The sequence below is a fragment of the Rhinolophus sinicus genome, chromosome 1, assembly GCF_057876585.1.
Source record: "Rhinolophus sinicus isolate RSI-liver-muscle chromosome 1, RSI-T2T, whole genome shotgun sequence".
NCBI lineage: Eukaryota > Metazoa > Chordata > Mammalia > Chiroptera > Rhinolophidae > Rhinolophus > Rhinolophus sinicus.
This window is the reverse complement of record NC_142501.1, coordinates 174,582,961-174,606,979: the sequence shown is the minus strand read 5'-3', so window position 1 is coordinate 174,606,979 and position 24,019 is coordinate 174,582,961. Positions and strand designations below refer to the sequence as shown.

The 24,019-nt window shown below is 36.3% G+C and overlaps 1 protein-coding gene across 4 annotated transcripts in view; it reads left to right on the top strand.

Moving 5' to 3' along the window:
• HPGDS (hematopoietic prostaglandin D synthase) overlaps positions 1 to 24,019 on the top strand; it is a 45,924-nt gene that overhangs the window by 7,579 nt on the left and 14,326 nt on the right. For 2 of the 4 annotated variants that reach the window (XM_019741098.3, XM_088791946.1), the window contains exon 3: positions 21,938 to 22,079. In XM_019741098.3, coding sequence (XP_019596657.3) covers positions 21,947 to 22,079 — 133 coding nt within the window. In that variant the 5' untranslated portion in view covers positions 21,938 to 21,946. Of the gene's footprint in view, positions 1 to 14,541; positions 14,721 to 21,937; positions 22,080 to 24,019 lie in introns of those variants that run through there. The other 2 variants (XM_019741099.3, XM_074323457.2) reach the window with 2 other exon arrangements.

Below are 24,019 nucleotides of genomic sequence, written 5' to 3'. Positions count from 1 at the left end.
AACTAGGTGTCTCCCTACTCGGGTGCCTCAGTCACCTCAAGGTCAACCTCCTATATCCTTCTGCACGTTTCGATTTGGTGTCATGCAACAAACATCTACAGTCTGTGTTTTCACAACATTACTTTCTTTACTGCCTCTGAACTTTGCTTTGCTCTCTCCAGGGCGTTGCAAGTTTCCTCTTAGTCTCGGCACCTTGCCTTTAGTCTTTGCAGTCCTCTCTCTTCACCCCAGAGTCCAAAACGTTCTCCAGCCAGAGCACTCTTTCTAAAATGCAAATCTAATCACAATGCTACTTGGTATAAAATCTTCCAATGTCATCCCAAAAGGTTTGGTAAAATTTTAATCTTTAAGTATAGCATAGAAAGCACTTGTTTTTTTTTTTTCTACTTTCTATATCCAGCCTCCCCTTTCCCACGCTCCAGCTTACCCAGACGCCCTGGACTAGCTGCAGTCTCTGACCAGGTTCTCTACTTTCACAGCTCTCAGGCCTTTAAATATGCTGCTTCCACAGCTTGGGGAATTCTTTTCTTCTCTTTACCGCGTCAGCTCTGAAGTTCTGTATCATCTCCTTTCAGAAACATTTTCTAGTCTCTCCATTTGGATTCCATTTTCCTTTCTGTGCTCTCCTTAATACATTCCCAGTTTTATCACTGTCTTTTTTATTTCCTGGTACCCACTGTGAGACTATGAGCTCTTGAGGGCATAGAGGAAAGAGTACTAAATGGGGAATCAGGAGAGTTAGCCTCTATTCTCAGCTTTGCTGCCAACTCTCAGTCCCACCAGAGACAAATTAGCAATGATGCTAGACCTCAACTTTTATTTTCTTTATTCCAGGGCTCACCTAGATTAGCTTTATACAGAATCTCAATAATTCCATAGGAAACGCTTTAAAATATATTTGTGACATCTTTTATTCTATCGCATTTCTGCAAACGCTGATATCCGTATGACAAAGTCGCTTTAGTAATCCTTACTGACTGCTAGACACAATTGACAAAGAGATCAATACCCAGCAACTCAGCGCAAAGCAACTGAATCAGGAACATTCTTCTACTCTCTGCCATATAATTTTCACTAACTGAAATAAGTACTGTAAAGGCCAAAACCAAACCAAACCAAACAACCAAGAGTTTTATAACATATGAGTATAGGGTGCAAACCCAAGAGAAGAAGTACATACAGGCAGGAAACTTATCAGATGTGCCTGTGTTATAGTTCAGGGAACAAATACAACACTTTTAAAACCAGACTGCCTGGTTTCAAAGCCTAACACTTTCGATTATTAGTTGTATGACTGTCAGCAACTCCTGAGCCTCACTTTCCTTACTATCATGTAGGGATTATAATGGTACCACCACCATAGTGGTGTTGTGAGGATTAAATAAATTAATTTATATGAAGTGCTTATAAAATGCCTGGTGCCAGTAAGTTATGTAAGCTATGAGTATTATTAAGAGGAAATAAAGGACAATAACTTAATCAAACAATAAAATGTGGCCACCGTATTTAAAAAAAAAAGTCAAACATGATGTTCTAAAGAATTAATCTATTTAATCAGAGATCATTACATAGTAACTGACTGAACTATTGAACCATCATCAATGGTGGTATGCTGCATGGTATGTCATTGATTATATATATGCCATAAGCTATACTGGAAAAGAACATAGGATTTTTCTTTGGGGGAAAAAAAATAACCCTAAAGTATCACTGATGAAGAATTGAAAGATTACTTTTGCAATAAGCCTTTTGAATTTAGTTGGATAGTAACCACTTTATGTATAAACAGAATCAAACCCATATTTAAATTATTTTTAAAAAGCTATACTCTGCTGGATATTAAATTGTTCATAATAGAAAATTATTCAAACAAAAACAATGAAACCAAAAATGTTAGTAATGTGTACCTAGACTTAATGCAGAATAGCTTATCTCCTACGATGAAAAAATCTTGGAAAACGACATTCTGAGTTCATGATAGATATAAACCTGGGTCAGTTTTACATTAAAAACATAGCCACTTGGCTTAAGAACCCTACGTGAGAAATTTGACAGTAATCTCCTGGATTATAGGACCATCAACTCTGTATTAAGTGTTGATCCCAGTGGACTAGAGTTGAACATAATATGAGCTGTGTACATACCTTGGCCTAAAGATGGGCAGTGAACCATTTGCCAGTTTTCTATACAAATATTTTTTCGTACGATTTGGACATCATAGAAAGCAGTCCAACATGTTTCAATTAAAAGCAGTCATATGGTATCTCTGGAGGAATGATTTTTGGCAAATACAAATAGAAGTATTGAACACATATGCGAGAAAGGCAATAGGCATTTTGTTGGAGCTATGGATATGACTTTTAATTCAAAACTGAGCTCAATTTGGACTGTGTATTTATTTACTTATTTTAATGAATCAGTAAGGACATGAGTTATATTTTATGTATCCCACGAATGTTATCCTTCAAAACCCAGCCAAATATACTCAGGAAGATTTTGGCAGGGACATAAGAACCACTGGTATGGTAGTCACTCAAGGCTCAAAGCAAGTAACGTAGGATAAAAGTTCAAGCTCAAATTGGTGAATATTTTCAAGTTTTGTTTTATTCAGGATGAACTGTTTTTTTAAAAAAACTTTTTATTGTGGTAAAATATGTATAACATAAAAGTTACCACCATTTTAGCCCTTTTTAAGTATACAATTCAGTGGCATTAGTACATTCACATTGTTGTGCAAACTCAACCACCATCCATCCCCTGAAACTTTTCTTCTCATTCCAATGGTTGAGTAACTTTAGAATATATACAGGTTTGGCTTTTTTCAAATTGATTCCCTAAAACTGTCTTTTTGAAGAAATCTTTGATTACTTCACAGTTCCTGAAAAGAATGTGTTTCTGAGTTCACCATATGAGTTCAATTTGTTCAAATGCACGCTTTGCTATTTTTTGTTTTTTTAATTCTCTGCTTGGGAGCCCTAGAAAAGCAGTCCTGATGAGCAGAAAGTTACCTTAGATTATGTTTTCATCCAGTGTAAAACAGTGTTAAGAATCAAAAATAGTGATACCACTTACGTCCTCAAACAATCAGTATTCCACTTTATCAAATGATTTTTGAATCTGCTATCGTAGTGGTCCTATCTTAAAAGGAAGTTTATTTTAAAAGTGTATTTTATTTTCATATGATTTTCAAAGAAATTAAAACATTTTCCTGGGTGCTGACGCACTGAGCCTCACTGTGCCTGATAGAATTATTGGCCCTCGGTCAACCAGTAAGACTCTAGGTGGTGATTGCTAGGCTTCTGGGAAACCCAGTAAAAGGTTGTTGGCAAAAGGCCTTTTGGATTACACACAGTCAGATATTTTCAACCAGAAAGGGAAATCTGGGAGTCGCTGGGAGCCTGAAAACAGAGCTAACCTAGAGGAAGTAGAACTGGGGGAGGATCTGATCTCCTAACAGCCTCTCAAGCAGAACCTCTCAAGGACCCATACAATTCCTTTTCTCCATAAGCCTGTGTAATTTAGGGTTTCCGTGGAAGAGGGTGCTCACTGAAACCAAAGTGCCTAATTAAAAGCTTAAAAATGAACAAATACTTTGCATATGCTGTTACTGTAGGTCCAGGTAGATTCATATAAACATGTGGTATGATGGAAGAGGTCCCATAATTCTGTTTACCTCTCCCATTGCACGGGTTTCCTCTAATTTGTTTCCTTATTTCTCCAATCCATACTGACCAGAGTGATTGGTCACAAACCAAAAATGTCACTTCCCTACTTAAAACCCTTCGGTGATCCCTCACTGCCTTGGGGCATAAAGTCCCCAGCATTTTAGGCTGGTGGATTAGGCTGTCTCAGATCGGTGCCTCCACCCTCACCCTCACCCCTCAGCCCCCCAGGCTCCTGTGGTTTACATATTAAATGTCTCCTTCACTCTTACGTTAGTGTCTATTCAAACATTCCCTCTGCCTGGAATGCTTTTCTTCTTCCCTGAACTTTCTCATCTTGAAGTTTGGCTAGTTGTGCTCAACAAAGGGTTATCAACTTGGATGATGTCTAAACTCGAAAGAGAGAATCCAAAGGGGTCTTTTGGTTGCTCTAAATGACCACTAATATACTAAAGATGTGAATGTGCTTGTCCCCCACACCCTGGTTGCATTTAGATATGAAATCAAGGCTTAATTTTGTATCCATACCCAAGAAACAGTGGTAGAGCATGGTTCTGGCACCTGGCAGAGTTCTCAAGGAGAAAGGGATACATGGAGCTTTCACCGGCTTCTTTATTTTCTGTCTATCAAGTCATGCAAGACCTTTTGTGGGCTGGCCTCTGTCCCCCTTCTAGCTCATCTACTAATCATCATCTCTAGGACTCTGGCACTGTTCAAGACTAACTCAACGCAAGGCTGTTTGTCTTAGGGAAGACTACCTTCCATCCTCAGCAACCAACCCCCTTTCTCTCGGTTATCTTTTAACTAACTGCTACTAATACAGATACCACCAGATTAGAGAGATAACAGGCAAATTTGAGCCTGGGGCAGGCCATAATTCTCAGATCCAAAAAATAATTCAAAGGACTCTAATTGACTTTCTTTAGTGTCTGTTTGTGCAAACATGTCTTACTTGTACAAAAAAAATTTCTCAGTCACTGTTATTCGCTCCTTTTCCTCGCCATTGCACGTGTAAGGATTGCATTTTAGCAACACCAATTTCCCTCCTGCTGTTTTGTTTAGATTTTTTTTCTCTTGGCTGCATTCTTTATTTTCATTTTCCCTCATCTTAATGTTCTCAAAGAGAGCTTTCACTCTCAATCTGCCTTTTAAATATTAATAAAATTTTCTTGCTTATATATTTTTTTAGATTAAAAATGTAAATAGATTTCTTCCCGTTCCCTAGTGGATTGTCTTACGTATCTCCTGGGTGCATGTATCACACTTTGGGGATCACGCTACAAGGGACTCTTTGCCTGTTTTCAAGCTAATGTCTCCCAGATACAAACCCAGTGGGAACTGGGCTGGGGTCCTGTGAACCATCTTTCTCCTTGGCCAGCTAGCAGCCTGTTAGGCTCTGCCAAGAGACAGCACTAGGGAGAGACTTCGCACTGAAGGAGGAAGGAGGGATTTACTTTTTCTCTTCCTGTTTGCTTGCTGAACCTCCGAGTGTCACCCAGCAACACTTCTTTGCCCGGGAAGTGGCAGTTCATTCCAGCTGTAGCCCTTGATTCCAGTTCTCAGTTTTTCTAACACTCACAAGACCAGCTTCACCATGGCCTCTCAGGGACACTCACGCCAGCTGACTGCTGTCCCCCTCAGAGGTTTGCATCCCAGCCCCATGGTCTCAGGGGTCTGAGTTTCAGCAACACGGGCATTTGCTTCCAGCTTATACCTTAAAATAATGTCAACCCCTTTCACTTTGCTCCTCCAGGTCAGAGGTGGTAACTGCTTCCTGCATAAGCTAACTCCCTGATAGTTTAAGGTCATCTTTATGCCTTTACAGTCCTTTAATACCTAGTTAGTATTTCTTTTTCTTAAGTTCTCTCTGTTAAAATAATTGACATGTGGTCTCCTATTGGACTCTGCCTGGCCCAGGACCCAGTCTTCCTCATGTGATGACTTCAATGCCCTTAGTTCAGGCTTGTCTTGCTGTATACTCTGGCTACCTTAGATTCAAAACACGAAGTTTAGCCTTATAGTCAATATTAATCTCAAAATGACTATGATTGTTCACCTTATGTGTCAACTTGACTGGGCCACATGGTGTCCAATCATTATTCCGAGTGTTTCGGTGAAGGTGGTTTTGGATGAGATTAACATTTAAATCTGTGGACTTTGAGGAAAGCATATTACCCTCCCTAACATGGCTGGGTTCATCCAATCAAAGGTCTGAATAGAACAAAAAGACCAGCTTCCTTGAGCAAGAGAGAATTCTCCAGCAGATGGCCTTTGGAGTTCATCTGCAGCATCGGCTCTGCTAGTCTCCACCCTGCCAGCCCACCCGGTCCCCTTTGACCTTTGCAACCTCCACAACTGCATGAGCCAATTCCTTCTAATTCTCATTCTCTCTCTCTCTCTCTCTCTCTCTCTCTCTCTCTCTCTCTCTCTCTCTTTCCCTCTCTCATTTATCTATATCTATATCTATATCTATCTATCTATCTATCTATCTATCTATCTATCTATCTGCCAAAAAAATGTATACACATTTTAAGAAAGGAAAAAACTGTATTAAAATTATAATACTCGATATATACTGATAACAAAAGATGAATGCAAGTCATGTGTATACATAGTTTTAGCACCCCCTGTATATTATATATATATGTATAATATATATGTATTATATATATAAAATATACATTATATATAATTAATACGTAATATGATAAACCCTGAGAACCCTGACTAATAAATAACTGTTAATTTCTTGCAGAAATATTGATTGTTCTGACTTTGCCTCTTACATACTCTGCTATACTGGCTGGTTTGCTGGAAGCTGTCACTTCTCTTGCCAACCTCGCCAATTATTTATATACAGTGTTCCTAGGATATCTCTTCTCTTGAAAAGGAGCAGTATATTTTCTATATGTTATTTTTTATTTTAAAATTTCTCCTCCTCTTGCAATTGGCTGACAGGATCACACTAATATTTGGTCAGCTATTGCTGCCATACTGCTGCATAACAATGTCTCAGTGGCTGAGAACAACAAACGTTTTAGCGTCCTCACTGGTAAGTAGAGTAGACTACAGGGAAGCTGAGCTAGTTCTGCTTCAGGCTTTGTTTTCATTCTGGGACCAGCGGCTACCCAGGGCGTGTTCTTCTTACTGCAGAGCCCAGGAGCACAGAAAGAAAATCCAAACTGCAAGCATATTTAAAGCCTCTGGTTGTATCACATCTGTGAGTATTACACTGGGCACAGGAAATCACATTGCCAAGTACTAAATAAAACAATGGGAAAGTATACTCTAAAAAAAAAGGTTGTACAAAGATTTCTGTACAAAATATTTACTATGGAGGAAAAGGAAAAATGGCCAAATGAATTGAAGCAAGTCCTTTGTTCTCTTGCTTTTGCCCGAACATTATTATTATATGCATGAAGAGCTAAACCGATTTTTTTCATCCATAGCATATAATCACAAATTTTGCACAGCGACTTGGTAAATTAAATTTACCAATAAAGTTACAAATTTATCACCACCAGCATAACAAATTTCTTTTTCTCACTAAAAAAATGTGCTTTGACTTTGAAAGTTAAAACTATCTCTATTAAGAAACAGAAAATGAGATAGAAAAAGAGAAATAAAGCAGAATCAAATAAAAAGAGAAAGATTATGAGGCAATTCATTTTAAAATGCTCTCTGGATTTCATTGTGGGCCTTTAAAAAGGTTGAATTTTCCTGCGTTTTGCATAGATTGCAAACCTAAACACCTAACACACTTTGTCAGGAATCTGTGTAGCAGATATCACAAAACTCTAATGCAAGGAAAAGATATGTGGCATAATTGATATAGAGCATTTTTATAATGTATAAGGGTCTTCCCAACTGGGCAAGCGCATGGTGGGTGGTGGAGGAACAGCTTCCCAGTTGCTGCTCACAGGCTATGGAAGTTAGAACATGTTCAGGGACTGTACCCCACTCCTTAACATCATCTGAGTTCTATCAGGTGACACTGCCCCTCCCCCATTTGCATATCATCTTCACAAATCACTTTGTTGTACAGATTCTCTCCCCCGTCCATACCTTTGTTCTTGATATACTTTTCATTTTATTTAACCTGGCTAAAAATGCTGGATGTGGCACGTGGACAAAAGATATGATGTAAAGTTTTTCCTTCTAGATCTTCCCACAAACCCAGGCCCCCAGCCATACTACCAATTCTCCATCCCCCACCCCTAACTCAGGGTTGGCTCCGCCCAACTATTCTTATAGAGAAAACGGGAACTTTTCATATATGCATATGTAAATTGCTATTTAGACTACCTGACAAAGGTTGGTAAAGAATACAAAAATATTAAGCTCATATTAAAATGGGTAGAAATCATACTAAGCACTTTGGTCCCAACTATTAGGCAGAGCAGTATTTTTATCAGGGGACAGTGAGTCCAGAACACATTAGACATAGAGAAAAACAGTCTCTGAGGAAATGACTAACGGAAAAAAGATAAGAAACTCTTGGTAAGATTAACCAACATTGTTCAGTTTAACTTCTTTTTTGAAATTTAATTGTGTGTATTTGCAATTCTAGGAGGAAAATGATATTATTTGAAGTACATTAAACAATGAAGTAATTAGAAGTTTTAAACTTGTAAGAAATGTCCCACAACACTCCTTTCTTTATCCTGAAGAATCTTCTCTCTGTGCAGTGGTTATAAACCAAATCTTTGTGAAGCAGCACATTTGGATAGTTGTAAGAGCACAAGCTTATAATCAACAGAACTGAATTTGAGTATAGAACCACTACCTAATAGCTGTATGACCTAGGGTAAGCTACTGAATCACTCCAAGCCTTAATTTTCTCATCTGGGGCTAATAATATCTGCATTATAGATTTGCCGTGTGCCTTAAAAGACCCGCCAACTATCATTATTATGAAATAAGCTTACCCGAATTTGAATCTCACTTTAAGTTTTTATGGAAATTATTTTCCGAAACTACATATTTATAAGATTATTCAATAATTAGACTACTCAATTTTATATCCCCTATCGTGCGTGGTCTCTGTTTCCCCAAGATTCTCCCTACTCTTTTTCATTGAAGACTGAGGGTTGGTCGGTGAGCAGTGGGGGTTGAGAAAGGATAGAGCAACAGGGGTCCAGTGATTTCCTTGCTGACTTTCATCCCACCCCTAACTCTGTCCTAACTCTGAAGTCCACTTTTGTAGGTCATGGGGCCCTGGTGTGTCACGGGTGCTTAGGGATTATTGGGATGGCATCTCCTCAGTATAAGTCCTTCTCCCACCTTTAGGAAAACTAGGGTCATAACTTTCACTATACGGGTTATACATCAAGGGCCACCCTCCACTTGCTTCCTGTCTGCCAAAATATTTTTTGAAATGTTTCCTATACTTGATACCTCCCATTTCTATTTGTCCTTGCTGACTGTTCCTTTTGTATAAGTTTACTATCTTTTCAGTGGGGTTTGGGGATATTATTACCATGAGTTGTTAACATGTCACACTTAATTAGTTGCTTTACAAAGAACAGTTTAGAATGGGGAAAAGATCCAGAATTGTCACTAGGCCTGGAGTTTGGAAGAATTTATCTAAATGGTTAAGTTCGGACATTTAAATGATAGGATTTAAACGAGGTATGAATCATAAAAAAGAGAAAGCAATTTTTAAAATGTTAAGTAAAAGATGTATAGTTTCCGCACATCAGTCCGTACATTTAATTTGAGCATTTCCATCATATAATTCTTAAGATAATTCAGGAAAAAGCTTAAATACTTTTTTTTTCAAGCACATTTTCCGGAAAATTCTCTATCCTTATTCTTTGAATTTGTAAACAGGGCTTAATAAACAGGATACAAAGAATGAGAACTAACTAAACGCTCAACTGGCTTAAGTTCAAACTTCACTTTTTGAACTTCTAAGGGGGTTAAAAGATGCCTTTGACTTTGATAAAAGATGCCTTTGATTTTTTTTTTAATTTAATGCTTTGCATTTGCTAAAATTGAAAAAAAATGAACCATGAACAGCAGCTTAATCTTGGTGGCTAATTTGCTTGAGCTGTGTAACTGAACAGACTGTTGTAGCTCAGAGCTTACTTCTCTCTATCCTGCTGTTTTAAAACAGGCAATAAGTAGAAAGTTAAAATGAAGTAGGATTACCACTACATCCAAAGCAATAAAAGACAAAGATTTGATTCTGAACATTTACAAAAACATAGTAGCATATTAATAAGAAGTGTTAGTCAACATAACATACAATTTCATATGAATTTCTATCCATGTGCAGAAAGGAAAGCCTGTGTTTTCAAATTGAGCCTAACAAAGTGTATGCAGTTAGAAAATCTCCATTAATCTAACGTCTGCTCCTTGGCCTGGCCATTTTGGAAATTTAATGAGGTCGTTCAATATTTCACAAACCAGTGAAAAACCAAAATATAAATGTATTAGAATATGTTAAGAAACACATCTCCAAGGGTTGTATCAAATTATAGAGAACTGGGCCATTTCAACAAAGAGCGTAATCAATAGAAGGATAAATCTTCACGGGCAAGGGAAGATTTCGTTACTTTACTTGGAAACCTGAAAATTGTCTTACAAAGGTTTTTCTTTTCAAGTATTCTTACTCGACACCAAAAAGCACGTGTCATATAAATAAATGTTGATAGGTGACATCTTCTAATGCTGGGACCAGTGTTCAAGACATGTTTGTTGCATGCATGTTGAGTGACAATCTCATGTCAATTACTCATTTACATGTATATTTTTAATCCCTTGATTAAACAGAAGTATTTGATTGAGGAAGGTTGCTCTCTTTCAAAGAACACAAAACTTTGAGAGGAAATTAAATGGATTTTGAGAAAGGAAGGGAGTCGCCAAATGGTAAGAACCACCCTAGCAACAATTAAACAAAGATGCTGTGATCACTGACGTTTGTTACAAGGGCCATAGGGACCATGTTAATATTTAGGAAGCATGCAGTTCTTTACAGAATCTCATTTACACATCATCTTTCAGTGGTGTACAGAGATGACAAATTTTTAACTGTTTATATAAATTCTTCCAAGCCCCAGGCCTAGTGACAATATGGGATCTTTTCCCCAGACTCTTGTGATTCATCCTAATTGTGGCCCATAACTTCCCATGAGCTATTGAAACTGTTTCCATCAACAAAATGTACACAGTGCCAGGAAACATACCACTTAACAGCCTTGTGGACAAGGTCCCAGAATTTTGGAAACAGCTGATATTTTCTCTCCATGTGACTCAGACTCAGGAAGAACCAAAGTACTCATGGAACAAAACTATATCTTAGAGGCCAGAAAAATATTTTTTTAGCTTAACTTTGTTCATTGTTTTCTGGATCTTTTTGTTACATTGGTGTAAATGAAAATTGCTTCTTCTTTGCTTAAACAAACTATATATTTTAATATTCTTGTATAAGTCTGTGCTCTAAAGGATCGAAGCTTCATCTAATTTTCCTAGTCATCTCTTAGAGTTTTCCTTTCACTAGAGTTGTTTGCCTTGTAGACACAGGGCAGCAGATGTTACTTGTGTCAGCAGAAACAGGATTTCCTTTGTTCTAAGCAATTTCCTCTCTTTGCATTACAGGCCAGCGTGAAAGGCCAGAATTTTTTCATATTTGATATGAAGGCATGCAAAATCAATTTCTAGAATAAAGTGGTGAAAAAACCTGCTTAGGAGAAAGAATTTAGATCAGAAATTTACTTGACATGTACAGTAAGCCTAAAGAACGTTGAATAATCCTAAGAAATAGTGTCAGCAAAAGGAAGCCTGACAGAGTAAGAAATACACGAGATATACATATATGTCTAAATATCTATCACTGTTAAATAACGGATCTGGCTTGCTGGTTTTGAGACCTTGGCAAATTAAAACGTTGAGTGAGTACCAGGTACATGAGCCACACAAATTATCAATGTTTGCTATTATCAGTTCCCTGTAGTCCTGGAAGGTTTCTGACACATTCTTATTCTCCAAAATCTCCTATTTTTAGACTTCATGAAGAAAACACACATCTTTAGATTAATATATTTTCAAAATATTCAAAAATACAAATACACAAATCATTTTAATAGCTACATTTTGGTTGCTTGCTTCTTGATAACTTCTAGGAGACTGCTTTAATCTCACCAAATTTTTTTCTTAAATTACACTTTTGTTTGCATTACGTTAGTGCTTGTAAAAAGTAAGTTCATCCTGTGACCTGGGCTTATCAGAGAGAGTGGCTTGCATTGATCCGCGTATTTTGTCTTTGTTGCTAGTTTTGGGGACAAAGATAATTTGTGCGCCTAGAACTATGTGTGACTTGGGACTATCATTCAAGTTATCATGTAAGACAGAGAGAGTCTTCAGGGGGAAAATTATGTCATTGAATAATTGAACAGAAAGGGACTTCAGAGGTAACTAGGCAAACTCTTTTATTTTCCAACAACGGAGGTTGGAAGACGAAATTAGACTCTTTGGGTAAAAGGACAGGGTAAAAGCAGAGGTGGGATTTAACGCATGGCCCTTTCTTCTACATTGTATGTTATAATGATACAGAGGGGACATTAATTGATTCTGGAAAAAAAGTAAAAACAAGTTCATTTACTCTATTTTAATGCTTATTTTCCCTATTCTTGACAGATGAGTAAACATGAAATTTCATGAATAAGAGTCAAATGTTCGAGAATTTTTACATCCAGAAATGCTTTCATGATATGCCCTAGTCAGTTACATAACCATATACAAGGATATGCACACTATTTGTGAGGTTATTTTCTGGGCATTAAATGAGATAATACACGGCAAGCACTTTGTTCAACGCCTGACCCACAGGGGGCAGTTAACAAATATTAGCTATTTATATGACCATTACTTGTTTATATCTGGGAATACTCTTTTAGTCGAAGAGCTAAACAGACAAACATTTACTCACAACCTTGGAGACAATTGCTATATCATTCTTCAGAGTATCTGAAGAGTCAGTAAGAAAAATAGTGTTGTCACCACTGAAATCTGGGAAAACATAGACACTAAAGATTTACAGGAACATTTCAATTACACCAGGGGTGTCCAAACTGCGGCCCGCAGGCCAACTGCGGCCCATGATCCATTGTTAATTGGCCCGCAGCAAATTCCAAAAATACATTTAGTTTACTTAAATAAACCAGGTGAGGCAATATGTACTTCACCTCGAGTGAGTGGCCCGGCTGTTTGTGTATTTTACCGCATATGGCCCTTTGTGAAAAACGTTGAAAAAAGTTTGGACACCCCTGAATTACACCAATAGGTTAGAAGCAGAAAGGAAACATAGTTTTCATTTCCTGCCTTCTCCACCTGGGGCTTAAGTACTTTAGTTTTATGACTGTAGATGTTTTTAGTTTCTCAAATAACTCACTGTGAAAAAGGCATCGTGAAGCCGAGGATGGGAAGCTCTGTGGGCCCCTCTGGGAAACTTCCCTCTTTCTCCATCAGCACCGCAGCTAGAAAAGTAGAAATGGGTTTGTTTGAATACTTCCCCTTTCCCAAAATAAATAAATGAAGAGGAACTGACATGCGGGCTATTTCAAAAATACTATATTTATTTTTCAATTAATAAAGAAATACGCCATAACTAATACTTTTCAAGCAGTAATCACTTGCCAAGCAATGCACTGAGTGTACTAGCTTATTCTTCCAAAATTCCTGGGCAATTTACCTAATTTCCCAATGTCTCTGTTTCCTCATCTATAAAATGGGGATTAAAATGATTCAGGTAAGGACAAAAAGATTTTTTTTTTTTTAATGTAAGTTAAAACTCAGTAGAAGATAATAAATGCAATGTGTTGATTTTGTTTAAATAGCTCCTATTCCATTTGCACTTGACTTTGACTTACATGTATCTTTTTGGCAGGTAAGGGACTGTAATTGTCTTCTTAATTAAACTTTTTACAGACTAATATTTATGTTTATTTTCATTTATGTTTACAATAAATGGATGTAATCACATTTTTGAAAATTCAAAGTGCTTAGAAATAGGAAATATTACATGATTCATTGGTTGCTACTGCTGTCTATGAGTGCAATTTCCTAGAAGGTGAAAGCCAGCCTTTCCTTAAAATGTTTCATGGATAATCTGCAGGCCCAATGGGGCACAGGCAGGTATTTTACTGGACCTTTACACCGAGCTGTCCGAATACTATAGCTGGAATTAATTCCTGCACTAAGGAGTGAAAAAATACAATTTTATGACTTTTTGGCCTTTGTTACTAATCTGCATAAGGATTATCAATAAGCTGTATTGGCATCTCTCCCTCCAGGTTTACATGAAACAATGGGCTCTTCTGAGAAGCGAGTGTAAATACAGTAGCCACAGTGAGACTTGAAAGAGTTCTTGTAAAAATGGGAATTGTGGGGAAATGTAAATTGAGATCATTCCTTCATCAAATATATGTTAGTGCTGATGATATGCCCCGTACCTCTCTCGGGTCTGAGGACACATGATGAAGTGCCTGCTTTTATATGAGAGCTTCCATCTTACTGGGGGAAGGAGCAAATAAATAAAACACACTATGTTGTCAGATACTGCGAGGGTGAAATGTGCAGCAGGTAAAGGATGAGACTGTTGGAGGAGGTGAGAAGCTGTGGTGAGCCAAGAATTCTCCCAGTAGACCTAATGGAGCCAGGAAGCAAACCAAGTGTGTACCTGGAAAGGGGCTTGACTTGTTCTCATGGGTTCTCATTCTCCAGGAGCCTATGTGTAAGACTTCAAAAATAAACGAGCTTGTAGCAATAGGCACACTTCATACCTGGCACTTTGACTTTGCCAACTGTATGCAAATATGTGAGGTGTGTGGACGTAGCGACACTATAAAAAGTCAAGGACAGCCAGAAGACTATGAAGGCTTGAACAGTCTGGCGGGCATATTTTATCTAAAAATTGAAGGAAGAGACTTAAGTGGAAGTTAAGTTGCCTCTTCTCTCATTGGCTTGTGACCATCAGTTACTCATCATATAAATGCAAGATGCAGCCACACACGAGGACATAGAAGATACTAGGGACTCCACAGAGACATAGCACAAGTAAGTGATAAGATCCAACTCTACAAAGATAAGAAATGAGATAGTCTTCACTCTTTACTTTAGGGTTTTAGTTTTATTACTGTCATATTCTGTGTGTGACTGAGTGACTGTCTTGTGGATTATTTTCACTATTTCACTCCCAGACCTTGTCTCATTCAGAGCCTCTCTCTGTTAGTGGCCAAGTGGACATCAAATAGTAATTTCTAAGAAAAATATAAGTACAAAAGATTTTAAAAGATTTCAAGAGGGTTTAAAAACAATCCTTCAACTAGATTTTAACATAGAAAATACAGTTAATACCAGAGGAAGAATTTTGTTCTAATCAGATTTGTGTCTTGTTCCAGAATTTTCCCAAGTGATGTTTTTGATATGCGAAGCAGTAGAGACTTTCATAGTTCTTCACTTTCTTTTTCTTTTTCTTCTTCTTTTTTTTAAAGTTCAAGGATTTTATTCTTCCCTAACACCACGTAAAATAGGTATTATTGTTATTATTATTATTATTGATGATGTTGTTGTTATTATTAAAGGAAGAGTGAAGATGGACATGGGTGGGCAACTTTGCTGTGTCTCTTTGGGGAAGAATTAGAGGTAACACATGAAACAGTCTTAGCATAGTGACTAGCACATAGTGAGTGCTTAGTAAATTTTGGCCGTTGCTATTATTATTAGTCCTCTCCATCAAGGCCAGGACTAGGATGAGGCAAGTGAGATGAGTGAGGTAGCTAGGGCACAAAATCTAAAGGAGCACTCACGCTCAGGGTTGTACAAATGCCAACCCTGCACCTGTAGAAAACAGTATTTCCTTGAGATGAAGGGCCTCTTTTAGGCAAGCCAAGAAAAAGAAGAAAAAAAAGATTCAGAGATCTTATTCGTAATATTTTAATATTTTCTATTGCTTTCAGGCTCATTTTGGAGAAGTGTCTCCATGTTTTGCCAAGAATTGCATTCTAATTTTATTTGGTTTCAAGCATTATTTAAGGCTATTACCCCAGGCCAGAAATTTGAACTCACAGCTCCCAAAGGATATTTCAGTTATTCCTCTTGCTTTGGATTTAATGTGAGGTAACCATTTAAAATGATTATTTAGTTGGTCTTTGTTAGGAAAATAGATATCTTGCCTTGCTAACTCAAAATTAAACATCTAGTGTTTGGTTGAAATTCATAACTTACTCAGTGAACAAAACTTACTATTTCTCTATTGGCCTACAATTTAACTCCAACCTGTCAACTTATCCAGAATTGAATTGGGAATGCCCAGGAACACTACTAATGAGGAAAATAAGCATTCCTTACCACCAACGGTTAGCGGGTAAGACAGTGCTGTTATTTAATGTCAATACCCTGTTTCCCCAAAAATAAGACCCAGACAGACAGTCAGCTCTAATGCATCTTTTGGAGCAAAAATTAATATAAGACTTGGTATTATATTATATTATATTATATTATATTATATTATATTATATTACATTACATTACATTACATTATATTATATTTGCCCGGTATTATATTATATTATATTATATTATATTATATTATATTATATTATATTATACCCGGTCTTATATTATAGTAAAGTAAGACTGGGTCTTATATTAATTTTTGCTCCAAAAGACGCATTAAAGAGGATTGTTCGGCTAGGTCTTATTTTCAGGGAAACACAGTATGTACAAGAAGTTCCTATGTAGACAATAGTGTATCACTTGATTGTTGTCTGAATCCAATTGTTGCATTTCAAAACACTATAGTGCATACAATGAAAGTACACACATTATTATTGGTGAAGATGTAGCAAAGAATTGTGAAAAATTCACAAGCAATCTTTGTTTTTATAATTCTAACTCACAGGCATATATAAAACTGTATCTGGAATTCCCAAATATGGTTGAAGTTCATTTTATTTAAGAGTAAGAGCTCATCGAGGCCAACATTTTCATGAATAAAATAAATCCGGATAATAGCATTGAGGTTCTGGACAGAATTGTAAAATGGTTAGTAAGTCCTTATTTGTAAGTTTTTTGTCCATTAAAATTACTCCAAAAATTCCATCTTTTTTTTTTTAGCTATCTCCTGACAATTTTTAAGGTACATATATGGTAATTGAATATTAGCCTCCTTTGCCAAAGAGTTAAGTTTGGATTGTTGTCACCTTTCTGGCACAGACACTAGAATTTTTGAAAGTATGTTTCACTCTGCTCTTACAGCGATGTACAGAATAGAATATTGGCTTAGTTAAAAGGATATGGTTTTATTATGATAGTTTGTATTTTATCAAACTCCTACTACTACAGACTATCAAACTACTACACTGAAATGTATGATTGTTATATAAAGTAAAAAGTGTTACAAACCTAAAGGAAAGAAAGGAAATACCCAAGACAGAACTTCTCAGAAACACAATTATTTTCCATGTAAAAGATTTCATTTCTAATCCAGTTTAGCATACGCTAAAGCTAAACCTTCTTTTTCATTTTAATGGCTACATTCATGAGTTCATATGTGAAAGTTTCTATCTCGGATATTTATTAGTCATTATTCATATTTTTTTTGAGAAACGTATGTCTTATTTTTCAAAGAGAATTCTAAGAGGGCTTTTTGTCTACCGAATGAGGAACTTTACACAAACTAGTCAGTGGTCAGTTTTGGGTGTAAAGGAGATCTGTAAGCACAATCCACCTTTTTACTTCTTGTTTCTGTGTCATTTAAGGAAATACATGCAGCTTTCCCTATGTGGGATTCTTAACTCAGAATGACAGTAGAAGGGCTCAGAAATGACACTTAACAGGAAATAAGAGGCCAGCATGACATTGGAATTTGCCTAGGCCAGTCAAATCATATTTTGATTTATAAGCCTCCTGGATGTTATTTACATGTATAAGTAAGTTGGGGTCTAATTATGCATACGTTTCCTCTTTTGTCTCAAAAGTGTTTTAGTCTGGTCACTTCATATCCTCACTGTAATGGCATGTGTGTCATAACTTAGGTTCTGTTTCAAGATGCTACACACTTCTGCATGTCTAATCCTGAAGAAGGATCACATTACCTGAAATTATAAGGTTTTTTTTAATGTCTTGCGATCAGGTAGGTCAAGTCCCCTCTTTCTGTTCTCTTGATTTGTCTTCGCGATTTTGGTCCTTAGCATTTCCATTTGAAATTTAGGATCAGGTTTATCTGTAGGCTGTCTTGGATTTTGAATATAGACAATCATTTTGATTGCAAATAAGAACAGTTTTGTCTCTTCTTTTCCATTCCTTACATATATTATATATTGTTGTCTTATCTTACTGAATTAGCTCGGCCATCCAGGACTATGTTGAATAGTAAGGCTAATAGTGGGGATCTTGTTATTCTTGACAATAAAGAAAAATGCCTCCATTGGTTCCCCCTTATGTCTGATGTTTGCTCTACGTTTTTTGTAGACTCTATAAGGTTTAGGAAGTTTTCCTCTATTCCCAGTTTGCTAAGAGTTTTTTTTGTTTTGTTTTGTTTTAAGAGTTTTGATCACAAATGAATGAGTAATTTTATAAATCTTTTTTGAAAGCATTTATTTGCATCTACTGAGAATTTACGTTTTTTCTCTTTTAATCAATTAATGCAGTATATTATGCAGATAGATGTTCTGGGGTTGAAACATATTGCACTCCGGGGATAAACCCTATCTTGTCATTACATTTTATTTCTTTTTATACACTACTAAATTTAAATAGCTAATAACTACTTGTAAAAGACAAGGATTACTTTTCCCTTGAAGATTAACTAAAATTCACCTGTAAAGTCATCTGGGCCTGGTGTCTTTCATGGGTGTAACTAATTACCAATTTGATTTCCTTAATGGATATTGTTAAATGCAGGCTTTCAGTTTCTTTTCAATTTGATTATGTTTTTATATGTCTCAAAATCTTCCCATTTAAGGATTTGGATTTAGTGACATAAAGTTATTTGTAGTATTAGCTTACAATTTTTAATGAGCTGCTTTATCTGATGCTATGACCTCTTTTTATTTGTAATAGTATTTGTGACTTTTCATATATTTTCCTCTTTATCAGTTTTACTAGAGGTTTGCAATTTGACCTTTTAAAATATTGTACAGAAATACATGCCAGACCCTAGTTTCAAGCAGTACGTCTGCCCAGTTTCCCATCAGGTCTGCAGGATTTTGTTCTCCTTTATTCTGAAGGAGCTGAACTCCTGGCTGTCCACCGCCTCTCTCAGATTTCAGAGTCCTGCTCGCTGCGTTTTGTTTCTTCTGTTCATTTGGGTCCAGGCAAAGTTTATATTACTTTTAATCCTAACTACATATTTTCTTTTTTAAATTTTTATGTGCTTGCAGCAGGATTGGTTCATCAAAGAACAAGATCTTGAGGATTTGAGTCCTATCAAATCACAAAGCTAATTACTTTCTCCTCCAATAGTGTTGGGACTGTCCCTCCCTCTCTTCCTCCTCCCTTTCTCCCTTTGTATTCTCTTTTCTTTTTCAACTCATACTATGTGCCAAACAGTGTATTGGTACTTTACACACAATCTTTTCATTACTATTTTACAGGTGAGACACTAAAGCTAGGATCAGGTGACTTGTCCAAGACCTTTTAGATAGTAAGTGACAAGGGTGACTCCAAAACCACACATTCCCTTCACCATTGAACTGCTCTACCCTTGAACTTGTTTCTCACTTGGTGAGAAACATCCCTTGGGGGGGGGGAGTGGGATACATTTTATCTTCACTCGTTCAGTCCATCATCCTTATAAAATAAATGCTTTAATAACGTGAGACAATTATAACAGAGATATAATGCTAAATGCAATAAGGGAGAAAGATATTCTTCAAGACACTATCCTCTAACCTTTAGTCTTTATTATAAATTTCCTTTTATCTATTTTCATTAACCATAGAAACATTTACTTGGAATATTTAATGTTGGTTTTTATGCAAAAGCTTTATAAAATACAGGAAGAATTCTTAGAATCAGTAACTATTTCTAACTGCATTTACCTTTATTTTTCTTGTTATAAAAATGTACACTTGTATCCTGAACAACAGCAACAAAAAGTTTGGGATTTTGTAGCTGTAAAAACCAAGAAACCAAGACTTTTACTGGGTAGAAAACATAATTATACAAGCAACTATGGGAATGTGAAGTGCAAATACAGCTTCATTAATGAGTTACAACCATTGAAAGGATGTTCTAGAAGGAACGATAAGCATTTGTCAGATGTTGATGGGCCTGTGCCAAATCTCAGATTTAAAGATATATGTGCAGAGAAATATAGATAGTTACCAACCAATGCTTTCTTTTTTCAGAAAGAAAGTTACTACTTTACATTTTTAATTTACTATTTTTGTGCTCTCAGATATTTCCCCCTTTTTATTTATAAGTTCAGTATTTCTAAGGAACTTGAAAATAGTCTCATTAGTCCCATGGGCACTTCATTTAGTCCCTCAGATTTGAACTCCCTATATTTTTCCCCAAAAGGAATTTAGGGCTATAAGTCTTGGAATTTTCACTGGTTTCCTCTAGTGAATTCTTCTCTCCACTGAGAACATTCCCGCACATACTGTTATGTGCGGCATGTGCCACATTTCACTTGGGTGGTAACTGGACTGGCTAATGAGAGTGGGACAGGACACAGAATAATTAGGGTGACTCTCTGTTTATAACAAAAAGTACCACATCCTCTCTACAATATCTAGACATGGAAAAACCTGGGGCCAGATGGTGAATTGCCATTTCCTGGATCCGGAGAGGGTCTAGACAGGCAACCAGACAGTTATTTCCAGTCATCCTTTCCAAAGATAGACACACGAATGCATGAACTTGAAATGTAAACTAGGCAATCTAGGTTTTTAGAGTTTGACCTTTTATGTGATGTGATTTCAGATGGCACTTTGAGGCCTAAGCACAAATTTTCTTTTATTTAATGTTCTATTAATATCTTTGAAAGACTTCCTTAGTAGAGAATAAATATTTCAACTTACCACTTTACTACTTAAAAATCATAAACCATTATTATTTATGCATATAACTTTAAACATTATATGCATAAATAACAAATAATTGTTACTTATGATTTTTATTTATGTAATTACTATAATTATTATTTATTTTGGTATGCTGCATTCAGTGTTTATTTTTCTATAGAACTAGCTCAAATTTATTATTCATATTATAGCTACTCATTATTAAGTATTTAGCATTGTGGTACGTGCTATACATGAATTACTCATTAAATCCCCAAGTCCACATTGTATCTTTATTGATAAAAAGTGGGCTTTGAAATTCAATGAGATTTTGTTGGGTAGCCCAAAGATACACAGCAACTAAATGGAAGAACGGAGTTCCAAATGAAGATGTCTTTCTCAGCTGCCTAATCATAAAATTACAATACAATTTACTATCAGTGCTTAAAATAATTGTTTACAAACACTGGAAATGAAATGATACAAATCACAGAAAACTCACAAAATTATAATGACATAAATCTAACCAATGTAGCCAGTATCAGCACACTCTCTGAAAATGTAAGAAAAGTTAGCATTTTCACTTCCTTGCTCTTCTACAGAGGGAATGGGGGGATATTTTCACCACTGTGCCATCCCAAAAGAGATCCACAAGATGGGATATGTTTGTATGGTGCAAGGAACCCTATAAACTCAGCAGCATGGATCAGTAAGAGGGAAATGAGGGCAAGGTTTCCCTAAGCCTTTGATTCTTAGAGGGAAAAGCCATGGTGAGGGAAGTGAGCGATGACAGGTCGGCATGGCTGGCTCTGTTCCTCTTGTGTGTACCCTGCCTTTACAGTCTTTACCCAGCTGTCCTCACAAACTCAGCTGTGAGAACCAACAAACCATATGTCAAATAGCACCCATTACAAGTGACTAAAGGCAGGGCAAAACATCCTAAAACGGGAATTTTTGACTCCAACTTCTGAAGGTTGGTGTGCAGATACCCTCTCAGTCTGAAGTCCTCTCGTAAATAATATTTGAATTCGGTTATTTCACTGGAATGTTCTAGCTAGTTCTTAAAGAGAGAATCATGATCTTATTCCAAGTCATTCTCGTATGTTATTAGGATAGTGATTTATGATTCTCATTTTGAAATATCCTCTAATATCTTCAGTTATCTCCAAAGATGCCATAAAGTTTTTAAAATGTCCTCAAAGAAAAATGTTGAAACATCGCTAGAAGCGTGTAAAAATAATTCCTCCAATTTTCTCTTTCCAGAATTATATCATGCCAAACTACAAACTCATGTATTTTAATATGAGGGGGAGAGCAGAAATTATTCGTTACATATTTGCATATTTGGACATAAAGTATGAAGACCACAGAATAGAACAAGCTGACTGGCCTGAAATCAAATCAAGTAAGTAGCACAAATAATAGTTGTTGAAAATGTAGGAGAAATGTCTCCAGAATGTTTTGTCTTTCCTCAGGAAAATGAAAAATAAAGATTTTTAAAAATCTCACGTAGCTTTATACCGAGAGGCAGCATTCAGGCAAATTAAATAAATACTATGTGACCCAGAAAATTTCCTATTTGAGGTGAAAATACAACTATCACAGAAAAAGAATATAAAGATAAACCAATATGAAGTTTTGTCAGAAGAATTGAAATGGGGGGATATTGCGGTGAACATATTTGACAGTTGGAATTGGATGGGTTTGCTACAGGTATCTATAATGTTTTCACAATGTATCAGATGTGCTGCACTAACAGAAAACCGAACTCAAAATGGCTTAAATAATAAGGAAATGAATTGTATCATATAACTGAAAATCCAGAAGTAGGACAGGTTTCAAAGGATGGTTTTATCCATTTTTCCTTCTCTGTGTGCTGGCTCCATCATGAGGCTGGTAGCAATATGTTGCTCAATTCCAGCCTCCTAGCCCAGAACAGTAGTATTGAGAGGATATATGAGAAAAAGTAAGGGAAAGACAACCGCTTCCTGGAAGAATGAAGAAAAACTTACCCTGAAAACCTCAGCAAATTTCTCGTGTCTCATTGTCTCAAATTGGTGCATGCATCCATTTCTGAATCAGCCACTGGCATAGGGTATGGAAAGAACCTTAGAGTAATCTAGTCCCCCTCTGAAGTTGGGGATAGAATCAATTTTCTTGAGGCTGTGACGACATGAGAGAGGGGTGGATACACAAACAAAACTGGGATCTGTTTCATCAGAGGAAAGAGCAAATGGACAAATTGGGCAGGTTACCCTATCAAAATATGCTATTTTGCACTCAGGACAATGAGGAAGAATAATAAATATTATATTAAACAAAAAACAGTGTGTGGTTCTCAGTAAGTTGTAAGCCATCCTCTAGATGCTTGCCATGTTACCTAGAAATACTAACTAAATATTAGTTTTGTGTGTAAAATTCACATATTTATGACCAGATTATCACCAACTCACATAAAGACGAAGTTGAAGAAAACAACTGTTGAGTACTCGAAGACTATCTGGCACCTGGTAGATACTCCACAGACTCCATTTCATTTAATTTCTCTAGCATGCCTATGTGGAACGTATTATTGTGTCCGTTTTATAGTTGGGATAACTGAAGCACACAGAGCTTAGGTAATTTTTTTTAGGTTCACAGCTCTAGCAAGGCAGACCTAATGTTCAAACACAGGTCTACTTAACACTGTGGCCCAAGCTATTTGCACTAGATAATGCTAACAATAATACCATGATAAATGGTATATTAACAATAAATGTGGCTACATGCATTTTGGAAGCCTGAGTTCCTTAAAAGTCATTGCCCCTACAATCAATCTTTTTTCTTATCAGAGAATTATTCTCTGGTGGGACAGAAGAGTTTATTTTCTGCTCTCATGAAACTTTACCATTAATAACCAAATGTTTCTTCCGATATCAGAGTTTTTATATGGGGGTTTATAATTCTGTCGACATAAAATAGGTGAAATTTAATTTTATCCACTATATAAGATGGATAGCAAGTAATGGAAACATTACATATAACAAATCCCACTTTTCAGTTTTTAGATATAAGTTGTCTAAGTGCCTTATACTCTATTTTACCTTAATTTTTCATTATGTTATTGAAAATGGAATTGCCGCATTTTCTTAATATTTTCCAAGTTGAAAGGGATCTTAAAATTTGTGATCGTTAGACTATAATTTCAAATGCTTTAACAGAGATCCGACATAAAAGTGGTTTAAAGAGGATAAAAATGTATATCTTTTGCTTAAAAGCCGAAGCATATACACTATAATGTCATTTTTTTAATATCAATGGGAAAGCAAGTAAAATATTAAAGTGGTTATAATTATGTGGCAGAAT